This window comes from Molossus molossus, unplaced genomic scaffold, assembly GCF_014108415.1.
Source record: "Molossus molossus isolate mMolMol1 unplaced genomic scaffold, mMolMol1.p scaffold_m16_p_16, whole genome shotgun sequence".
Taxonomy (NCBI): domain Eukaryota; kingdom Metazoa; phylum Chordata; class Mammalia; order Chiroptera; family Molossidae; genus Molossus; species Molossus molossus.
Window position 1 is genome coordinate 62,788,836 of NW_023425351.1, and position 21,442 is coordinate 62,810,277.

General features: G+C 37.1%; 1 protein-coding gene across 8 annotated transcripts in view; it reads right to left on the bottom strand.

Moving 5' to 3' along the window:
* The window catches only part of ATAD2 (ATPase family AAA domain containing 2), a 57,199-nt gene that overhangs the window by 15,213 nt on the left and 20,544 nt on the right, over positions 1-21,442 (bottom strand). For 6 of the 8 annotated variants that reach the window (XM_036263676.1, XM_036263673.1, XM_036263675.1 and 3 more), the window contains 10 exons: positions 19,620-19,728; positions 19,246-19,361; positions 15,493-15,667; positions 14,549-14,637; positions 6,975-7,134; positions 5,752-5,842; positions 4,827-5,141; positions 4,167-4,299; positions 3,343-3,529; positions 1,763-1,948 (listed from right to left, as the gene is read on the bottom strand). In XM_036263676.1, coding sequence (XP_036119569.1) covers positions 1,763-1,948; positions 3,343-3,529; positions 4,167-4,299; positions 4,827-5,141; positions 5,752-5,842; positions 6,975-7,134; positions 14,549-14,637; positions 15,493-15,667; positions 19,246-19,361; positions 19,620-19,728 — 1,561 coding nt within the window. The remainder of the gene's footprint in view (positions 1-1,762; positions 1,949-3,342; positions 3,530-4,166; positions 4,300-4,826; positions 5,142-5,751; positions 5,843-6,974; positions 7,135-14,548; positions 14,638-15,492; positions 15,668-19,245; positions 19,362-19,619; positions 19,729-21,442) is intronic. The other 2 variants (XM_036263678.1, XM_036263679.1) reach the window with 2 other exon arrangements.

Here is a 21,442-nt window from a genome sequence, read left to right on the forward strand (position 1 = left end):
AGCAGAAAATTATAAATTCAAAATTATTTCCCTTTAATATTTGCCAATGATACAACTGATAAGGGGTTGATATCCAAAATTTATACAGGATTCATGCAACTCAACACCAAAACAAGCAAGAAAATTAAAAACAGGGCAGAGAACCTGAATAGATACTTTGCTAAAGAATACATACAGATGGCCAGCAGACATAAGAAAATGTGCTCAACATCACTATTCAGAGAAATGCAAATTAAAACCACAATGAGTGGCCCTGGGCGGGTGACTCATTTGGTTAGAGCATGATCCCAATAAACCAAGGTTGCAGGTTCAATCCTTGGTCAGAGTACATATAAAAAGCAACTAATAAATGCATAAGTAGGTGGAACAACAAATTAATGTTTCTCTCTCTCCCTTCCTCTATCTCATTGAAGAAAAACACGGAAGCCTACAATATGCTTATTATGTACTCTGAGAATAGAGTGGGGAAAAAATTCCTAGACTTTCATGAACTTTACATTCAGCTAGGAGAGACAGACAAACAAATATTTAATGGCAGGTAAAGATAAAAACAAAGCAGAGTAATGAAACAGAGAGATGGGCAGAGGAGCTAATGCTGCAACTGAGAAACTAATCAGTGAGGCCTCTCTGAGATGGTATCTGAGCAGAGACCTGATAAAAATAAAGCATCATGCCAGGCAAATATCTAGAAGAGTACTCCAAGCAGAAGCAGCACAAACTTTTGTTCATCATTGGTAAATGTCTAAATTGGCATAAACTTGGATAATAGTTTCATACCATCAAAAATGTTCAATGGACCTGGCTGGTGTGGCTCAGTAGGTTGGAGCGTCGCCCTGTGCACTGAAGGGTCTGGGGTTCAATTCCCAGCTGGGGCATGTATGGAAGGCAGCTGCTCAATGTCTCTCTCAACTCTACAGAAACATATCCTCAGGTGAGGATTAAAAAAAAAGTTCAATGTGTATACTCTTTAATCTACAGTTACTTCACTTTTAGGAATGAATGCTAGAAACCACATAAGTAATGGTCATACAAATGACAACCCAAGGATGCAAAATAAATAAATAAATAAAAACAAAAAACAAAACAAAAAAACCCTCAAGGATGTTCACTGTAGCAGTATAATAGAAGGAAACTGCCCTGGCCAGTTTGTTCAGTGGTTAGAGCGTTGGCCTTCGGTCCAGAGAGACCCAGGTTCAGTTCCCGCTAAGGGCATGTACCACAGTTGCAGTTTGTCCCCAGCCCTGGTTGGGTTGTGTGGGTGGTTGGCACTCAACGTGTCCCTTTCATGTCGATGTTTCTCCCTCTCTCTCTTCTTCTCTTTCTCCCTCCTACTCCATCGGAACAAAAAAAAAAAAAACAAACCCAAAAACAAAAACTAGGAAATAGCCAAATACCTATGAACAAGGATTTGGATAAATAAGTTATGGTACATGAAGACAATAAAAAAGGCCATGTTGCTCTTAGAAGAAATAAGACTTACGTACTGAAGAATATATAAGACATATAAAGCAAATTGCAGAATAGTATGCATCATATAATTCCTTTTTTGGAATAGAAAATAATGTATAATGTAACATTACTATGTACATACACCATCCTGCCTAAGAAGCACACATACCAAATAGTTAATAATGATACCTTAGATAAGAAAACTTTATAATTTTATTCAGTTCTGAAGCATTTGGAATTTTTACAAGTTCTTATAATTTTAATACAAATAACTTTCTTTTTAAGTATAATAATACCCCCTCCTCCCAATTACCTCTTCTGGTAGAGCAGAATGGGGTTTGTCCGAAGTTGCAAGTAGTAAAACTGGAGCAAATGAAGGAATATTCTGTAATAATGTGGTAAATGTGGCTTTGAGTGTTGGTCCAACTATTTCCCACCACAAGTGGATATGAGGAATATACAATATACTTGGTGCTGTTCTCTTAGCTTCGCGAATCATCTTGTACAGAGAAAAAAAAAAAAACATCATTTCTAGAGTCAGCAGTGCTAGCTTTATTAGTCTGGAACAATGTTTTTTGTTTTTGTTTTGTTTTTTAATCCTCACCCGAGGATATTTTTCCATATTTTGTTCAGATAGAGTAGGAGGGAGAGAAAGAGAGAAGCATCGACGTGAAAGAGACACATCGAGTGGTTGCCACACGCACGACCCAACCAGGGCTGGGGACAAATTGCAACCAAGGTACATGCCCTTAGCAGGAACCGAACCCGGGTCTCTCTGGACCGCAGGCCAATGCTCTAACCGCTGAGCCAAACTGGCCAGGGCTGGAACAATGTTTAACTACCCAGAATTATCATATAAATTCATCGATTTTTTTTAATCCTCACCTGAGGACATTTTCTCCGTTTTTTTGTTGAGATAGAGTGGGAGGGGAAGGGACGGGGGGGGGGGGGGGGAGAGAGAGGGAGAGAGAGGGAGGGAGAGAGAGAGAGAGAGAGAGAGAGAGAGAGAGAGAGAGAAACATCAATGTGAAAGGGACACATCGAATGGCTGCGTCCCGCATGATCCAACCAGGGCTGGGGACAAACTGCAACCACGGTACATGCCCTTAGCGGTAACCAAACCCGGATCTCTCTGGACCGTAGGCCGACGCTCTAACCACTGAGCCAAACTGGCCAGGGCTAAATCCATCAAATTTTTTAAATGCTTTCTTTCCCCCAATCACATAATCTTGTTTATAAATGTTTTGTTTCATTGTTAGAAAACATAACTGTTTCAAGCAACTAGAAAACAGCTCACGAAATGCAGAATACTTTTCTGCTGTAACTAAGGTTAAATATATAAATATATAGCAATTTTTTCATTAAAAAATTTTAAATATATAAATAGCAAAAACAGAAGCAGCAGAATACCTCAGTACTTTCAACACAGCAGTCACTGTTTTAAGTACAATTCTCACAATAGTCATACAAGGTAAATACTATTAATATCTCCATTTTGTAAATGGGGTAAATGAGGTAGAGAAATCTAATAACTCTCCTAAGACCACTTATGTATTAAGTGGTAGAAATGGGATTTAAAACCATACTTTTTAATTACTAAGAAATTATGCATTAGTTTTATTTTTTAAATCCTCACCCGAGGATATTTTACATTTATCATCTGATAGAGAGAGAGGGACAGAGAGAAACATTGATGTGAGAGAATCAAATTTGTGACTCTTGGGTCCATGGGCTGATGCTTTAAAAGCTGAGCTGGCCAGGGAATTAGTTTTATTTATTAAATCTAAAGTTACAAATTAGTCAACAACAACAAAAAAATGAGACTATTCTAGATTTTCTCTCTGGAAGACTGCTTTGTCTCACAGCTTTTCTGCCTGGGTAACAATGAATTACCTGGGCACACGTTTCTTCTGGAGATGTAGCACTGACTCCAAAAAGAACAGGGATGTCTAATGTATACACTGCAAATTTTTCCAAAGCATGGATGACAGCTGGTGCCAAATGAGAACCTTGCCCAAATCCTGGTTCTCCCACTATCAATATTCTTGGCCGAAAAGACATAGGTTGATAACAAGCATTTCTGAAAAAAAAAAGAGTAATAAGCTATGTTTTAGAAAAATCAAAAGTTTAAATTTTTTTCCCAAATTACCAATTATGAACTTGTCAAAAATTGTGAATGTTCCTTTGGCCAATCATAACAGCATGGCTTACATGGTGTTTAGAAACAACTAATTTCCAGTGATTTTTAAGAATACTTATACAACTGCATTTCTACTATAATGACAACAGCAACAACAAAAAATTACTTCGGATATATATATATTTTTAAAATTTTTTTATCCTCACCCGAGGATATTTTTCCATTTTTTATACAGATAGAGTGGGAGGGAGAGAGAGGAAGGGAGAGAGAGAGAGAGAGAAACATCGACGTGAAGGGACACATCGAGCGGCTGCCACCTGCACGACCAACCAGGGCCGGGGACAAACTGCAACCGAAGTACGTGCCCTTAGCGGGAACCGAACCCGGGTCTCTCCGGACCGCAGGCCGACGCTTTAACCGCTGAGCCAAACTGGCCAGGGCTACTTTGGATATTTTAATTTAAAAAAAAAGGCAGATTAGTTGGCATCTTTTATCTTCCAACCACCATGTTGTTTAGTTTTAGGGAATTTACACAACAACAACAACAACAAAATATTCATTTGCAAGAGAAATGTACCTATTCAAATGAAGAAAATTAAAATTTTCTTTTGCCTTATTAAAGGAATTTTGAGAAAGCCCATTTTCACATACTGATGGATCATCATCATCACTGTATACCAAGTCACTTTCTAGCAGAGGACAAGAAATATCTATAAAACAAACAAAAAATTGTACATTAGTAACTTTTCTGGATTGCAAAGCAAATTTTTATGTAATGCTTCAGTTAGCAAATCGGTGTACTTCAATGACATTTTTTAGAGAATCAAAAATATTGTGTCGATATGAATAACAAGTACAGTTAAGTCCTCATTTAACAGTCAATAGGTTCGGTGACGTTAAGCAAAACAATGTATAAAAATACAATTTTACCATAAGCTAGCTAATTGATATAAATAAGAGTTGAGTTCCTAAAGCATTTCATCATTATTATAATGAAATGATGTTGAGCAAATCAATGTTATTTGAGGACCTGTTGTAAATATAAAAATGCATTCCAAACTTAAAATAGATTAGGTTAAGGGCAATTCATGAAGTAAAGTTCCTTCAAATATCCAAGCAAAGCATGATCAAATTCCTTTCAAGAGGCCTTGTATAAAGAAACAGTTCAGAGATGTAGAAAACATTTAGCTTCAGCGATTATAAAAACTAACTTTAAATAATCAATCAAATTTCATACCGGAATCTAATGCTTTATTTGTTCTGATTTCCGCATGTGGAAATACTCTCTCCAGGGCTTCTAAGATCTTATGAACAGTGTTTTGCAGGAGTGGTTTCACAATGGTGGACAGTGCCTGCCCAGGCGATGTCACAGCTCTCTGGGAGGCTGGTATCATCTTTTGCATAGCTACCTCAAAATCTTTAGCTGAGATAGTAATTGACGAGAGATCCAACTGTAGTTTCTCACTAGTGGTATAGATCTGTGGGTAGCGTCGACGCAGAGCACATAAAGCAGCCTCAGAGCATATTGACTTAATATCTGCACCACAGTATCCTATCCAAGGCAAATAAAATAAAACAGTAAACTACCACCCTATTAGCATGACCACAGTTAAAATTAAAAATCAGTCTAACAACATAGCAGCAACAAATATATAGCAGCATATAGGCTTATATAGTGGTGATAACCATCAACAAAAATCAATTTTTGTGAGTGAAGAAAGCAAACACTAATATAGCATAGAGATTGAAAGCAAGTTTTTAAATCACAGACAGGGTTCAAATTCCAGCTTGTCATTTCCTAGTTGTGTGTGATCTTTGGAGAATCATTTATGCTATCAGCCACTTCTACATCTGTAAAATGGGAATGTTACCTACTTTATAGGGAGGATGTGAGAATACCTGAAATATATTTAGAATGTGCAACAGGATGACTAGAAAAATGTAAACAGAAAAAGATAGCTATTACTGTCTGCTCTCAAAATCCCCAACAGCCAATTTGTCAAATATCTCTATTTCATATCTGGAACTTTGTAGGAAGAGAACAGGAAGAGATGAGAAAAAAATATAACCTTTTATTTCTTTAACTATAACCTTGCAAGACTACAACTTGTTCCACCTTTGAAATGCATATATTTCTTTTAATGCTTAAAAGCAATGTTTACCAACACAGTTTTCTGCTAGTTCTTCTAGAAATTTATCCAGTGGTTTAGGATTCCAATCCCTTGTGTGAATCTTTAGAATTTCTTTTCGAGCCTATAAATAAAAACATTTTTTTTTACATCTATAATAAAAATGCCATTCAGATTACAATAATTTCAATTTAAAATACTTTTAATTATCTAAAATGTTTAAGATATCAATACATAAACAAAAATATGAAACAGTGAAAAAAAGATGTAGTTGTAAAAGTTTAAACAGATTTGCATTTACAGTATTCAAGTTCATCATAAATGTGAATGAGAGAAAGTAAATAACCACTGAACTATTGTTCATTCTGGGACATATTAAGGACCGTTTTAAAGAGTACTGACAGTTCTGTCCAGCTGGTGTGGCTCAGTGGTTGAGTGTCAACCCCTATACCAAGAGGAAGCTGGTTTGATTCCAGGTCAGGGCACCATGTCCAGGTTGTGGGCCAAATGCCCAGTCGGGGGCATGCAGGAGGCAGCCAGTCAATGTTCTCTCTCATTGATGTTCCTATATCTCTCTCCCTTCCTCTCTCTCTAAAAATAAATTTAAAAAATTAAAAAAATACAAAAATTAAGAGTACTGACAACTCTACCATATTTCTTTGCTTGGTTCGCAAAAGATTAAGTGGCTTTAAAATAACATGGTGGTACCCATGAAAAAGCCAAGGCTAACAAATTGGCTAAGGACTGACTGACTATTCATTAGAACATGTGTTCTGAAGCAAATCAAAGTTGCATGATTAACATTTAAAGGCTGTGTTCAAATTTAAAGAATTTTAAGAATATTTTTAGGGAGGTATTATTTCAAAAATAATAATAAATTATCCAAATTTTTCCTTTTTTCAATATGTTTTTTATTGATTTTATTAGAGAGAGAACAAGAAAGAGAGAAACATGAATGTGAGAGAGGTACATCAATTGGCTGCCTCCTACTGGGAATCACAACCTGGGCATGTGCCCTGACACATCAATCCTCAGTCCATGGGATGATGCTCAATCCACTGACCACCTGCAGGGCCCAATTTATTTTCTTTAAAGAGATTAATACCTCCTTAAAAATACATACATATTTGGGTGTTCATCATATAAGTTTACTTCAGAACATATAAAACTCAACCTTCAAATTTTCAATGTACCAAGACTTGTTCATGATAAGGGTGACATATTTTGTCAAAATTTGAGTGACGTTAAATTCTTACATCTTTATCAGGTAAGCTGAAAAGGAATTCTCTGTCAAAGCGACCAGGCCTTCGTAAGGCAGGATCGATAGAATCCAGTCTGTTGGTAGCACCAATGACCACAATTTCTCCTCTGCTGTCCAATCCATCCATAAGAGCTAGCAGGGTAGAAACAATAGAACTAAATTTAAAAATAAGAGAGAATAGATTAATTGATTGGATGTTGAATATGTCATTTCTTCTTTTGGTAAGTTAATACATTAAATGTAAATAAATTTTCTTATCATATTCCATTACTTTCAAAAGATTTTTAAAAGTCTGTAAAATAGTATACTAAATAACACGCACAGATTAAAATAACTAGAAAACATAGATGGTCTTTAGAATGCCATAAATGGATCCTAAAAGCCATTTCATAAAGCATGATTTTCTTTTTTAAATCCTCATTCCAGGATATTTTTCCATTTATTTTCAGACAGAGTAGAAAGGAGAGAGAGAAAATATTGATGTGCGAGAGACACATCCATTGGTTGTCTCCTGCATGACCCTGATGACCAGGGCTGGGGACCAAACCGCAACTGAGGTATATGCCCTTGACTGGAATTGAACCTGTGACTCTTTGGTCTGTGGGCTGACGTTCCAACTACTGAGCCAAACTGGCCAGGGCCATAAAGCATAATTTTTCAAAGGAATATGAGAGTTTGAAAACAAGACACATAAAAAAATATTCCTAAGTACCAGATAAACTAACAGTATCTAAAATTATAAAATGTTCCATTGCATACAGATGATCAAAGGACCCCAAAATGAAATAGAATACACATAAAGCATAAAAACAGAACTTTAACCCTGGGCAAAGTAGGTCAGTGGTTAGAGCAACGGCCCATGCACCTAAGGGTTGAAGGTTCGATTCCTTGTCAAGGGCACATACCTGGGTTGCAGGTTTAATCCCCAGCCTGGGTTGGGGCACATGTGGGAGGCAACCAATTGATGTGTCTCCCTTATGTTGATGTTTTTTTCCCCCCTCTTTCCTTCCCACCCTCCCTCCCATTCTCTCTCTAAAAACAAACAAAAATCAATGGACAAAATATCCTCAGATGAGGATTAACAAAACAAAACACAGAATTTTAATTACTTTAAACTTTTAATTGTGGAGAGATTAGTAAAATAATTTCTTCATCACCTAGTTTCTTTTTATTTCTGAACAGTTGATTCTTTGAATTTTATTTATTTTTAAAAATAATTTGGGCCCACCTGGTGTGGCTCAGTGGTTGAGTGTCAACCCATGCACCAAGAGGTGGCCGGTTCGATTCCCGGTCAGGGCACATGCCCAGGTTGTGGGCCTAGTCCCCAGTGTGGGGCATGAAGGAGGCAACCAATCGATGTTCTCTCTCATCAATGTTTCTATCTCTCTCTCCCTTTCTCTCTCTCTAAAATCAATAAAGAAAAAAAAACTTTTTAAAAATAATTTGGATTTTATTTATTTTATTTTTGTTACAGATGTTCAGATGTTTCTCCTTTTTTACCCCATTGACACCCTCCTCTCCATCCCCCCCCGCCCCGCCCCTGGCTTTGCTGTCCAGGTCCATTGGTTATGCATACATGCATATAAGTTCTGTGGTTTATCTCTCTCCCACGCCCTTCTGAGGGTTGTCAGTCTGTACCCTACTTCCGTGTTTCTGGGTCTACCCTATTCCTCAGACTGTTATATTCATTATATTCCATATATAAGTGAGATCATGTGGTATGTGTCTTTTTCCGCTTGGCTTGTTTCACTTAGGATAATACTTTCCAGGTCCCTCCATGTCGTCTCAAAGGATAAGAGATCTTTCTTACAGTTCATAGTATTCCATTGTGTATATGTACCACTGCTTTTTTTATCCATTCGCCTACTGATGGACACTTGGGCTGTTTCCAGATCTTAGCTATTGTAAACAGTGCTGCTATGAACATGGGGGTACATATATTTTTTCTGATTGGTGTTTCAGGCTTCTTAGGGTATAGTCCTAGAAGCGGGATCACTGGGTCAAATGGAAGTTCAATTTTTAATTTTTTGAGGTAACACCATATTGTTTTCCATAGTGGCTGCACCAGTCTGCATTCCCACCAGCAGTGGACTAGAGTCCCCTTTTCTCCACACCCTCGCCAACACTTGTTGTCTAATGATTTGTTGATGGCGGCCATTCTGACAGGTGTGAGGTGATACCTCTTTGTTGTTTTAATTTGCATCTCTTTGATGATTAGTGAAGTTGAGCATTTCTTCATATGTCTCTTGGCCATTTGTATGTCCTGTTTGGAGAGGTGTCTATTCTGCTCCTCTGCCCATTTTTTAATTGGGTTCTTTGTCTTCCTTTTGTTGAGTTGTACGAGTTCTCTATATATTTTGGAAATTAACCCCTTATCTGATGTATCATTGGCAATGATGTTCTCCCATACAGCGAGTTGCCTTTCCATTTTGATGGTTGTTTCTTTTGCTGTGCAGAAGCTTTTTTAGTTTGATGTAGTCCCATGTGTTCATTCTTTCCTTTGTTTCTGTTGCCTTAGGTGATGTATCAGTAAAAATTCTGCTGCATATGATGTCCGAAATTTTGTTGCCTACATTTTCTTCTAGAATTTTTGTGGATTCACAGGTCACATTTAAGTCTTTTATCCATTTTGAGTTTATTTTTGCATCACCCAGTTTCAACAGTTAATATTCCTTTTATGTCTTTATCCAATAGCTTTAAAAAACATAAAATCCTTAGACAGAGAATTGAATATAAATATTTCACATATTTCTAAGATAAGGACTTTAAAAACTTCCACAATACCATGACACCAAAGTAAATCACAATTCCTTACTATCATCTAATACTCAATCTCCCCCAATTTTCTCATTTGATTTGTTAAATCAAGATCCACACACTGCACTTCATCAAACAACTCTCAAATCCTTAAGAGTTCCATCACACTCCCTCACTTTCCCCCTTCCTCCATGCCATTTATTTATTGAAGAAACTGGGTCATTTGTTTTGTAAAATTTTCTTCCCACATTGTGAACTGGGTTGACAGCTTCCTGATAAGGTCATATAACTTGTCTTTTATCATTTTCATATCCTGTGAACTTGTAGTTAGAGCTAGAAACTTAATAGATGCAGGTTAAACTACTTGGGATAGCACATTTCATAGGAATATATCATGTGTTTCCTACTGTATACCTCAGGAGGTACATAATACCAGTTTCTCACTTAAGGTAAGTGGGTTGGGTTTAAGTGAGGTGTTGTCAGCTTACTCCACTCATTATAAACTTCGCTATGCATCTTTATACCTTACAGTTTTATCAGCTGCTTATAATTATTGCTTAGATCAGTGTTTCTCAACCTTGGCACAACTGATGTTTTGGGTCAGATAATTCTTTGTGGAAGAGAGCTATCCTGTGCATTCTAGGATGTTTAACAGCATCCCTGGTATTAGACGCCAAGCGCTCCCTTCCCTACCCCACACCACAGTTGTGACAATCACAAATGTCTCCATACAGACAAGTGTGGTGAAAACATAGGGGTGGATGGGTGGGCGGGCAGACAGCTGTAACACTGACAACAATAAAAATACATATTTTTAAAAAAGTCTCCAGACATTTGTCCCTTAGGGGGTAAATTCACTCCCAGTTGAAAACCACAGGTGAATTCATTTTTTCATAAGGGGTTGCAAAATGTTGATTTTTCTAATTTAATAATTTCCTTTGCATTTATTAACTATGATTTTCCTATAAAGAACAATGTTACTTCATCAACTATGAAATTAGCCTGATTCACGGTTACAGAACAGGAAAAATAAATGCTTAATTCATTCTTTATCTGATTTTCAGAGTAATGAGTCACTGTCTTAGCAACCTCAGAGTAACCAATTTAGATTTTTAAAAAACAGATCATTAAAAAATGACTTTTTAATGTATCAGATGCATTTCAATCTATTGTAGTTATTATTTTCAACGGTCAAACTATTCCATCTTTGGCCAATGGAAACTCCTCCAAAATGGTCTATTTCATTCTGATATGACCCTAATAGTCATCGATTGCTTCCAGGCATCACAAGATGTTCCAGGCTTGTCCTGCTCATTTCCTGCCTCAATTCTGCAATCTATCATCTCTCCTCAGAGTGCTAGTATTTACAGCCCATAATCTGGGTGCTAGGGCGAGGAATTACTACTGGATTGGGATTGCTTCTAAACCTTTTTAGTGTCCAGAGCTAGTAATTATTTATTTTCTTAAACAAAAAAATCATCATGAAATCATATTTTAAATTCAAAGTAAAGATTTTAGGGTTTTAATAGAACTTATTTTATATCTTAGACTAAAATTTTATTTTCTAGTGCATCAACATAATCACATGTACACTAAATTTCTCTTGAATGAGGGTATGTGCTTGCTAAAATTGCTCCAATCCCTTTATAACTGTTCCAAAATACTGTAAGTTCTCAATTATTTGATTGCAAAGTGATGTTAGTATTATTAAATGTTTCTCTCTATTAACACAGTACAGTATAATAATGAAATGTGTCATATGTAAATGTTATATTATAGGTAGAACATGTCCAGATATAACTATTTTTACCATAATGCTTGACATTTTAACTTACTACTCACATCAATAAATAAATCTGTATAGTATCAAGTCAAAGAAAGGCACCAGAATATATAGTAAATATTGTCGGGTATTAGAAAAGTCAAAACCTACCTATTATTCATATTATTTCTTATTCCTCTTTTATATCATTTACAATAAAAAAAACCAATACTGGCATATATGAAGGCATGCAAACATTTTCTTTAGGATATCCCAAATTAATTAAACAGTTATAGATAATTTATGAGATCATATGAAAAGATCTGAAAAACTGAAAGCCAACTGGGACTGAGTTGAGGCAGTGGCACTAAGGAAAAGTGCTCCCTTGAGTAAAGAGCTTATCATAAGAGAAATTCAATGTTCCTATCCTGAAAATGAGGAAGTTGGGCTAATATTAGAATATTAAACTAGTAGTCATGCACTAGGGCATATTTTGTTTGGCTCAGGCAGTGTCTTATAAGCAGCTGAATTGGCTGGCAACATTTAAAAGACATTTAACACAAAAAATTGAATATAAAATTTAAGAAAAATTTATTTTTCAAGTCTGGGTCAGCTTCTGCACTTCGAGAGGTTAGAGATAAAAACAACTGGTTATACTCTTATGACTGAACACTCAGCCACATTCCCCACCACAACCTGACTCTTACCATTGGTTTGCCTAAAATTTCAGTGGACAGTGGGCATTTAAGTTTGTATCATGAGCCCTGGCCGGTTTGGCTCAGTGGTTACAGCGTCGGCCTGTGGTCCAGAGAAACTTGGGTTCGGTTCCCGCTAAGGGTGCGTACCTCGGTTGCAGTTTGTCCTCGGCCCTGGTTGGTCATGAGGGTGGCAGCCACTCCATGTGTCCCTTTCACGTCGATATTTCTCTCTCTCTCTCTCCCTCCCACTCTACCTGAACAAAAAATGGAAGGATGTCCTCGGGTGAGGATAAAAAAAAAAAAAAAAATTGAATATAAAATTTAAGAAAAATTTATTTTTCTTTTCTTTTTTTTTTTTATCCTCACCCGAGGACATTTTTTCATTTTGTGTTCAGATAGAGTGGGAGGGAGAGAGAAGAGAGAAATAGACAGAAACATCGACGTGAAAGGGACAAATAGAGTGGCTGCCTCCCGTACGACCCAACCAGGGCCGAGGACGAACTGCAACCGAGGTACGCGCCCTTAGCGGGAACGGAACCTGGGTCTCTCTGGACCGCAAGCTGACGCTCTAACCGCTGAGCCAAACCGACCAGGGCAGAAAAACTTATTTTTCAAGTCTGGGTCAGCTTCTGCACTTCAAGAGGTTGAAGATAAAAACAATTGGTTATACTCTTATGACTGAACACTCAGCCACATTGCCCACCACAACCCCACTCTTACCATTGGTTTGCCTAAAATTTCAGTGGACACTGGGCATTTAAGTTTGTATCATGAGCCCTGGGCTGGGTTGGCTTAGCGGTTGGAGCGTTGACCCGTGGACCAATGGGTCTCAGGTTCAATTCTGGTCAAGGGCACATACCTCAGTTGCAGTTCAGTCCAGGCCCTGGTTGGGGTCGTGCAGGAGACAACCAATCAATGTGCCTCTCTCACCCCTCCCTCCCTCCCTCCCTCCCTCCCCCCCTCCCTCCCTCCCCCCCTCCCTCCCTCCCTCCCCTCTATCTGAAGATAAATGGAAAAATATCCTCAGGTAAGGATAAAAAAAAAAGTTTGCACAAGTTAAATCTGTAAGCAAGATTTTTTAAAAAATATCACAAATGGTTATTTTTTATTTGTCACCATTAAGTTTAAATTTTAAACAGGTTCTTGGCCCTGGCCAGTTTGGCTCAGTTCAGCTTTTGACTTTTCTAACAAAGACATCATGGAGTGGAAATATAGATTTACAAGCCATTTCTATGTCTTTTCCAGTGCTATATCTAAAATCAATATATGGGCCACCTCCTTTCAAGTCATTAGTATGCACCTCTCCAGCATGATTTCCATTATCTTCCTCCAGATTTGGCAGACCAGTTGATGCTGAGCAAAAGAGGTCTTCTGAATTTGATGGTTACATTTTTAGTAAAACCAATACAAAAATAGATGAAGCAAATGACCATTGTTAGTCTTGATATCAACATGAGCTACAATCATGATCTGCCATTTTTTGACCATGAACCACATTTTGTCACCGATAACATCCATGCCATGAAATTAGGCAGTTTTTGCCCTGAACATCCTCAGTAATTAGCTTGAGTTTTTTAAATGCAACTTCATTCTGCAGATCAGTATGGCTCACTTCAAAAGCATGCTCCCTGAAACCATCAGATTCAATTTTGGTTTCTTGAGTTGTTCTTAAGTGACACGTTTTTCCACTTTTTCTTATGTTGAACATAGGTGGCACTTTTATATTACATCAGTTTTTCTTAGAAAATGGGTCAACCACTTTCTTCTTGGATCCCTTTTGCCACCTTTCATTAGGTGCTTGTTCTTGTCGACCACCATGGTATTGCTCAGAGAGCCAGTGTGTAACCAAAAAAAATTTTTATCCTCATCCGAGGACATTTTTCCATTTTTTTTTCCAGACAGAGTAGGAGGGAGAAAGAGGAAAAGAGAGAGAGAAACATCGACGTGAAAGGAACGCATTGAGTGGTTGCCACCCGCATATCCCAACCAGGGCCGAGGACAAACTGCAACCGAGGTACAGACCCTTAGCGGGAACCGAACCCAGGTCTCTCTGGACCACAGGCTGATGCTCTAACCACTGAGAAAACTGGCCAGGGCCAAAGTGTGTAACCAAAATTTTAATACTGTGCTTGAGAATACCATGCCATCCAAATGAGGCTCACTTTTTCTTTTTCCACTATATAGTATATTGGGTTTTACTAATAAAAATAAGGTGTGTGTGTATGGGGCGGGGGGTGACTACTGGTTTGTCAAGTCTCTTTCACTATTTAACTAACCATTCTATTTTTCATCAATATCAATACAGCTCAGAATACAGGAAAAAAGGCAGAAGTGTCATCAAGCAAGTTTTACCTGTGAATTTGATCTTGCCTACTTGATCGTACTGGAGCCAGACCATCGATTTCATCAAAGAAAATGATTGATGGGCGCATCTGATAAGCCTAGAAAATAGGTCCAGTGGTTGTACGTTATCACAAAAAACTTCAAATATGTAAATTTAATATAAACCATTTTACTCCATTTTCATTCTAACTTGCTTACAAAATTTTTAAGTATAAATCTTAATGTAAATTCAGTAACTATGTTTTAAAGATTCAGGCTAAATTATAACACAGTTTAATTTTATTTGTATTTCAACTGAAAATATTCAAAACGTACACTTTACTGTTATATAATTTAGGTTTCATATAGCTATAGTTATTGAGACATAAAAAAAAAAAAAAAATCTGCAAAAGACCAACCGTCAAAACAAGATAAAGAACAGAAAGTGACAGTCTTCCCTCTATGTCTCAATGGGAAAACAATTAGCTCAACGCCATAGAGGAGGGGAAAAACTCAGTAAAGCTAACACAGATATTCTCAGTGAGTTCCATAAAGAGATTAAAAGGCATTTGCAGCAATATGCCTTAGTAGATCAGACTGTATTGTTTCACAATGTGTTATCAATACAATCTGCGACATGAAATTAAAAGCAGTCTAAGGTAGAACTGATCTTCTACTGAGACATAACTCACTACTTTTGTCTCCCTAAGTATGAAACTACCACTTTCTTTCTAGGTTCTAAAATTCCAAAAAACTTAAATTCAGTTATTCCTTTCTCTTCCTACTATAAAACTGTTCCTTACAGGTCAGTGTTATCTTGACACATAAAGAAAAATCTAGGAAAATTATATATTTGGTGTAATTCTTCTGAATTTTTGTTCTTTAAAAAGTAATTAAATGCAAGATTTATCTAATCCTTACATACAACACCTACACAGATTATAAATCTAGACAGGTAAGTTTTAATATCATACCTGATCAAATAGCAATCGTAGCTGTCTTTCAGACTCTCCTACCCATTTACTTAGACAATCAGCACCTTTCCTCATGAAAAATGCTACTCTCTTATCCCCTTGACTGCACTCATTGGCAAGTGCTCTAGCAACCAGAGTTTTTCCAGTTCCAGGTGGACCATAAAATAAACAACCTCTGTAAAAAAAATAAGTTTTATTTTACTAGTACTACATTAAAAAGATTATGTAAACAAAATTACAAACCAATTTCATGAGTGCACTTAATTAGTGAATAAAAAAGTAAATGACACAGAAATATTTCAATTCACAAAGCATTACTTGAAACCTGGGAATTGCCCTGGGTGGTTTGGCTCAGTGGCTGGAGCATCATATCAAGGCCCAAAGAGTTGAGGGTTTGATTCCCTGTCAAGGGCACATACCTGTGTTGCAGGTTTGATCCTCTCCAGTCAGGGTCGTACAGGAGGCAACCAATCATTGGTGTGTCTCTCTCACATTGATGTTTCTCTCTCTCTCTCCCCCTTCTACTCTATCTAAAACAACCTGAGAATTAATACTGATACTACAAGTTAATGTTGAAACTAAATAAAATCCTTTATTTAAAACATATTTCCTGTTAATTGCTTCTTGGCCTTTTGGCTAAGATGAAGTGTAAAACATATTTTCTATTATTCATTCATTATGCTATTCATATTACCTTTCCTTGTACAGAGGTTACACTTAAAAAGACTTCATAGTTTATAATCTTTGGTCTCAGTCTCAGTAGCATAACCAGAAAGTTTTTTAAGAACACATGTTGGGCCCTGGCCAGTTTGGCTCAGCGGTTAGAGTGTCAGCCTGTGGTCCACAGAGACCCGGGTTTGGTTCCTGCTAAGGGCATGTACCTTGGCTGCAGTTTGTCCCTGGCCCTGGTTGGGCTGTGTGGATGGCGGCCACTCGATGTGTCCCTTTCACATCGATGTTTCTCTCTCCTTCCCACTCTATCTGAATAAAAAATGAAAAAATGTCCTCGGGTGAGGATAAAAAAAAAAAAGAACACATGTTGGAACTGAATAGGAGAGAAAGATAAAAGAAGAGAACTTAAATAATGGTGGTTGGGTGGTAGGGACTAAGACAATGTAAATAATTTAAAATAATTTTTGTGACATCACTGTCATAGGGTAACCTACTGCTTTTTCACATAGTTCCAAAGTTATTTGTTGCTCCTAGGATAGAATTCTGAGAAAATGGGCTATATTCATAATCCTTTTTTTTCTTTTTAATTGATTTTGAGAGAGAGGGAGAGAGAGATAGAAACACTGATGAGAGAGAACAGTGATTGGCTGCTTCCTGCCTGCCCCAACTGGGGATTTGGCCCACAACCTGGGCATGCGCCCTGACCAGGAATCAAACTAGCAACCTCTTGGTGCATGAGTTGATGCTCAACCACTGAACCACACTGGCCAGGCTATACTCATAATTCTTAATAAAAATATGCCATAATTAAGTTCTACCAAAGTAATATGAAATAATTATTTTAGATCATTAAAAAACTGCTCTTGAAAAGACACTTAAGGAAAATCTCAGAAAAACAGAAATGACAAAGTTAAGAATGGCATGGGGGGCGGAAATACAGGTGATTAATAAAATCTATTAAAAGTTAATGAAATATAAAAGAAAAAAAAACAATAAATAAACATAACAGTCTGAGGAATAGGGTAGACCCAGAGATGTGGAGGTAGGGTATAGACTGACAACCCTCAGAAGAGAAGGGGTGGTGGGGGGAAGGATGAGATAAACCACAGAACTTACATGCATGTATGTATAACCAATAGACATGGACAACAAAGGTGGGAACAAGGTGGGGGGGATGGGGAGGAGGGTGTCAAAGGGGTAACAAAAATAAAATAAATAAAAAATAAAAAACAGCCCTGGCCAGTTTGGCTCAGCGGTTAGAGCATTGGCCTGCGGTCCGGAGAGACCCGGGTTCGGTTCCCGCTAAGGGCATGTACCTCGGTTGCAGTTTGTCCCCGGCCCTGGTTGGTTGTGTGGGTGGCAGCCACTCGATGTGTCCCTTTCACGTCGATGTTTCTCTCTCTCTCTCTCCCTCTCTCTCCGTCCCACTCTATCTGTACAAAAAATGGAAAAATGTCCTCGGGTGAGGATAAAAAAAAATAAAAAAATAAAAAAAATAAAAATAAAATAAATAAAAAACAGCCCTGGCCAGTTTGGCTCAGCGGTTGAGCATCAGCCTGCAGACCAGAGTCCTGGGTTTGTACCAGAAAAAAAATAAAAATAAAATAAATAAATAAAAAAAACCAAAGCACTGTCCAGCTGGTGTGGCTCAGTGGTTGAGCGTTGACCCATGCACCAAGAGGTCACCAATTCAATGGATTCCTAGTCAGGACACATGCCCAGGTTGTGGGCCCAATCCCTAGTGGGGGGAATGCAGGAGGTGGCCAATCGATGTTCTCTCTCATTGATGTTTCTACCTCTCTCTCCCTGAAATCAATAAAGAAAAAAAAAAAATTAAAAAACAAAGCACCATTCAGCCGGTGTGGCTCAGTAGATTGAGTGTGGTCCCATGGACGGAGAGGTCCTAGTCCGGGCACATGCCCAGGTTTTGGGCTCGATCCGCAGGAAGGGGCATGCAGGAGGCAGCCGACTGAGGTTTCTATCTCTTTCTCTCTCTCTAAAAAAATTAATGAAAACGTATTAAAAAAACAAAAACCAAAGAACCTGGTAAGAAAACAATTAGCCAAACAAATGGAATAAACAACAGTGATTTCAATGTACAAAAACCAAGGCAGGTACAGATTTTTAAAATATACCTATTGAACCAACAATCTAATTTGGGAGACTATATTTTAAATAAGAAATTAAGGAATCACACAAAGAGAAAGAAATGAGATGGTTTATGATATTGACATGGTGATAATGAAAAGTTAGGAGAAAAGTAAATAGCCAGCAACAGCAAAACAAAATAAGATACAGCCATATAATGGAATATTACTTAACCATTAAAATACAAAGAGACTATGCATGAAAACATGTTTACACACTCATATATTTTATTTTTATGGGAGTAAATGTATGTTGTAAAAAAGAAATAAAGAGAAAAAAATACAGGGAGTTTATTCTTTCTTTTGTCTTTTATAAGTTCACTATATTACTTTAACTAGATACTTTCAATATTTTCTATAGGAAATGCTATTATTTAATATTAGTATCTGATTTAAAAATTTTTTTATGGCTGAAACTAATATAACACTATATGGAAAAAAACACAAGCACACAACTGAACTCACCAGTGTTTGACTGTTTTATAGTATACAACTTAAATAATGCAAAAGAAAAAAAGCTTATTAATTTAGAAAGTTTACTTAAATCAGTGTTTCCATAGAGGTAGAAACTGAAATGGAGAAGAGTAGAGGAAGAGGCTACTATCTTTCTTTAAAGACTTACCGCACAATTTAATTTTCAAAGTTTGTTACATGTATCACTATGATACAAATTTTAAAATTTTTAAATGAAAATAAAGTATATATGGGAGGGATTTCATTAACTGTTTGAAAAACCATGCGGATTTTTTTTTCTTATGGAGAATCCATTTCAAGACCATTTTTCTTGTTAAACATTAAGAAAGTAAAAATATTCAAAGCAGGAAAAATGTACAAATTATTGTAGACCTAAAAAAATTTCAGAGAAGTATTATCTTCCTGAACAACAGTAGGATAACACAGATTTTGGCTAAAATAAAATGTATAATTAAATTACCTTGGAGGTTGAATTTTGAATTTTTCAAAGACTTCTGGATAAAGTAATGGAAATACCACCATCTCTTTTAGAGCTGCTATATGAGTAGACAGACCACCAACACTATCAAATCGTACCTAGTAATGGAAGAGAAACACTGACATTCTTAGATTGGGAGTCAAAATTAAAATTCACTCCATCCCTAAACTAGACACAACCTACACACCATCAACTGAGTAACATCGTCTTAGTTGTGGCCTAAAGAATAAAAAAAAAAAGAAAGAAAACAAAGTCTGTAAAAATTAACATTTCTGACTAAAAAAACGTTGAAACTAAATTAAAACAAAGAACATTTACTATTACAGTTCAAGCATACATTTCAGGACAGTACTCACTGAAGAATCTAGTTGCATTGGATCAACATCAGCGAGGCTTGCTCCAATTTTAATTCGATCTTTATAAATTCCTTTTAATTCATCCTTCCGAAAATTTAGTGGGAGGCATCTATTTTAAAAAGATTCACAACAAAACAAAACCATCAACTCACCTTTCTCTCCCAAATGCCATGTTAAAATACGCATCTTTCTTAGAAATTAAAAAATATAAATAAATTTCAACTAGAGCAATCTTAAGATTACGTATTTCAACTTCTTTATTTTCTATCTAGGTTGAGAACTTGTTAGAAAATAGTTATATCTGAAACTTTATTATTAAAGATATACAATCAAATGAAAATATCAGGTTTTTTTTTTTATCCTCACCTGAGGACATTTTTTGTTCAGATAGAGTGGGAGGGAGAAAGGGAGGGAGAAAGGGAGGGCGAAAGGGAGGGAAACATCGATGTGAAAGGGACACATCGAGTGGTTGCCACCCACACGACCCAACCAGGGCCAGGGACAAACTGCAACGGAGGTACGTGCCCTTTACGGGAACCGAACCCAGGTCTCTCTGGACTGTAGGCTGACGCTCTAACCGCTGAGCCAAACCGGCCAGGGCTATTTCTCATCTTTTAAAAGATAATTAAGCCACAGGTAAGGTAAACTAAAATGCCCAATGTCACAAACGAGTTAAGTGGCTGATCCAGAAATCAACCCAAGCAGTGTGTCCCCAGAACTGCAACAACTCTGCTATAATACCTCTCAGAAAATAGTCATCATCCACCAGCATCTGGATCCACATCAACCCTCTCAAGCAAGAACTAATCACTACTTTCCTAACTACTTTCAAAAAACAGTTATGGTATGTTATACAGAATATGTCTAGAAGAACCTGTTTGTTTTATCAATGAAAAAATTAAAACTACTTATGTTAGAGGTTAAAATAACTTATACCAGAATGCCTAAGCAAAGAATAACGCAACTAAACACAAATGAAAGCACCATGCTCACCCCAAGTGACAATTCTTCCTATCCCCAAACTCTATGAGAAATTTATACTGTGAAATGTAAGATGAACAAGTTGTCAGTTGCGGCTTCTGAAAGTGTGTTTCTTCAATAATTCTTTTTTTTCTTTATTGATTTTAGACAGAGGAAGGGAGAGGGAAAGAGGGCTAGAAACATAAATTAGACCATAGATTGGCCACTTCCTGCATGCTCCACACTGCGGATCAGGCCCATAACCTGGGCATGTGCCCTGACTGGGAATCGAACCGGTGACCTCTTGGTACATGGGTTGATGCTCAACCACTGAGCCACACCGGCTGGGCACTTCAATAATTAATAAAAATATAATGCATAATATGAAAACAATAGCATTAGATGCACATTTCTATGAATGAAAGTAAAAAAAATTTGAAGTAATCTAAGTATAGAGCTTTTAGATGATTACACTTATTGCTGTCTAACAGAAATGAAAGCAAGGCAAACATGTAATTTAAAATTTTCTATTAGCCACACTAAAAAATGGTAAAAATTTAATAATATATTTTATTTATCCCAATATATCCAAAATCCTATATTATCATTGCAACATGCAAAATCAGATTTAGAAATTGAGCTATTGCCCTGGCTGGTTTTGCTCAGTGGTTAGAGCATCGGCCTGCAGACCAGAGAGTCCCAGGTTCAGTTCCCGCTAAGGGCACGTACTTCGGTTGCAGTTTGTCCCTGGCCCAGGTTGGGGTCATGTGGGTGGTGACCCTTTGATGTGTCTCTGTCACATCAATGTTTCTCTCTCTCTCCCGCCTGCTCTATCTGAAGATAAATGGGAAAAAAAGAAAAAA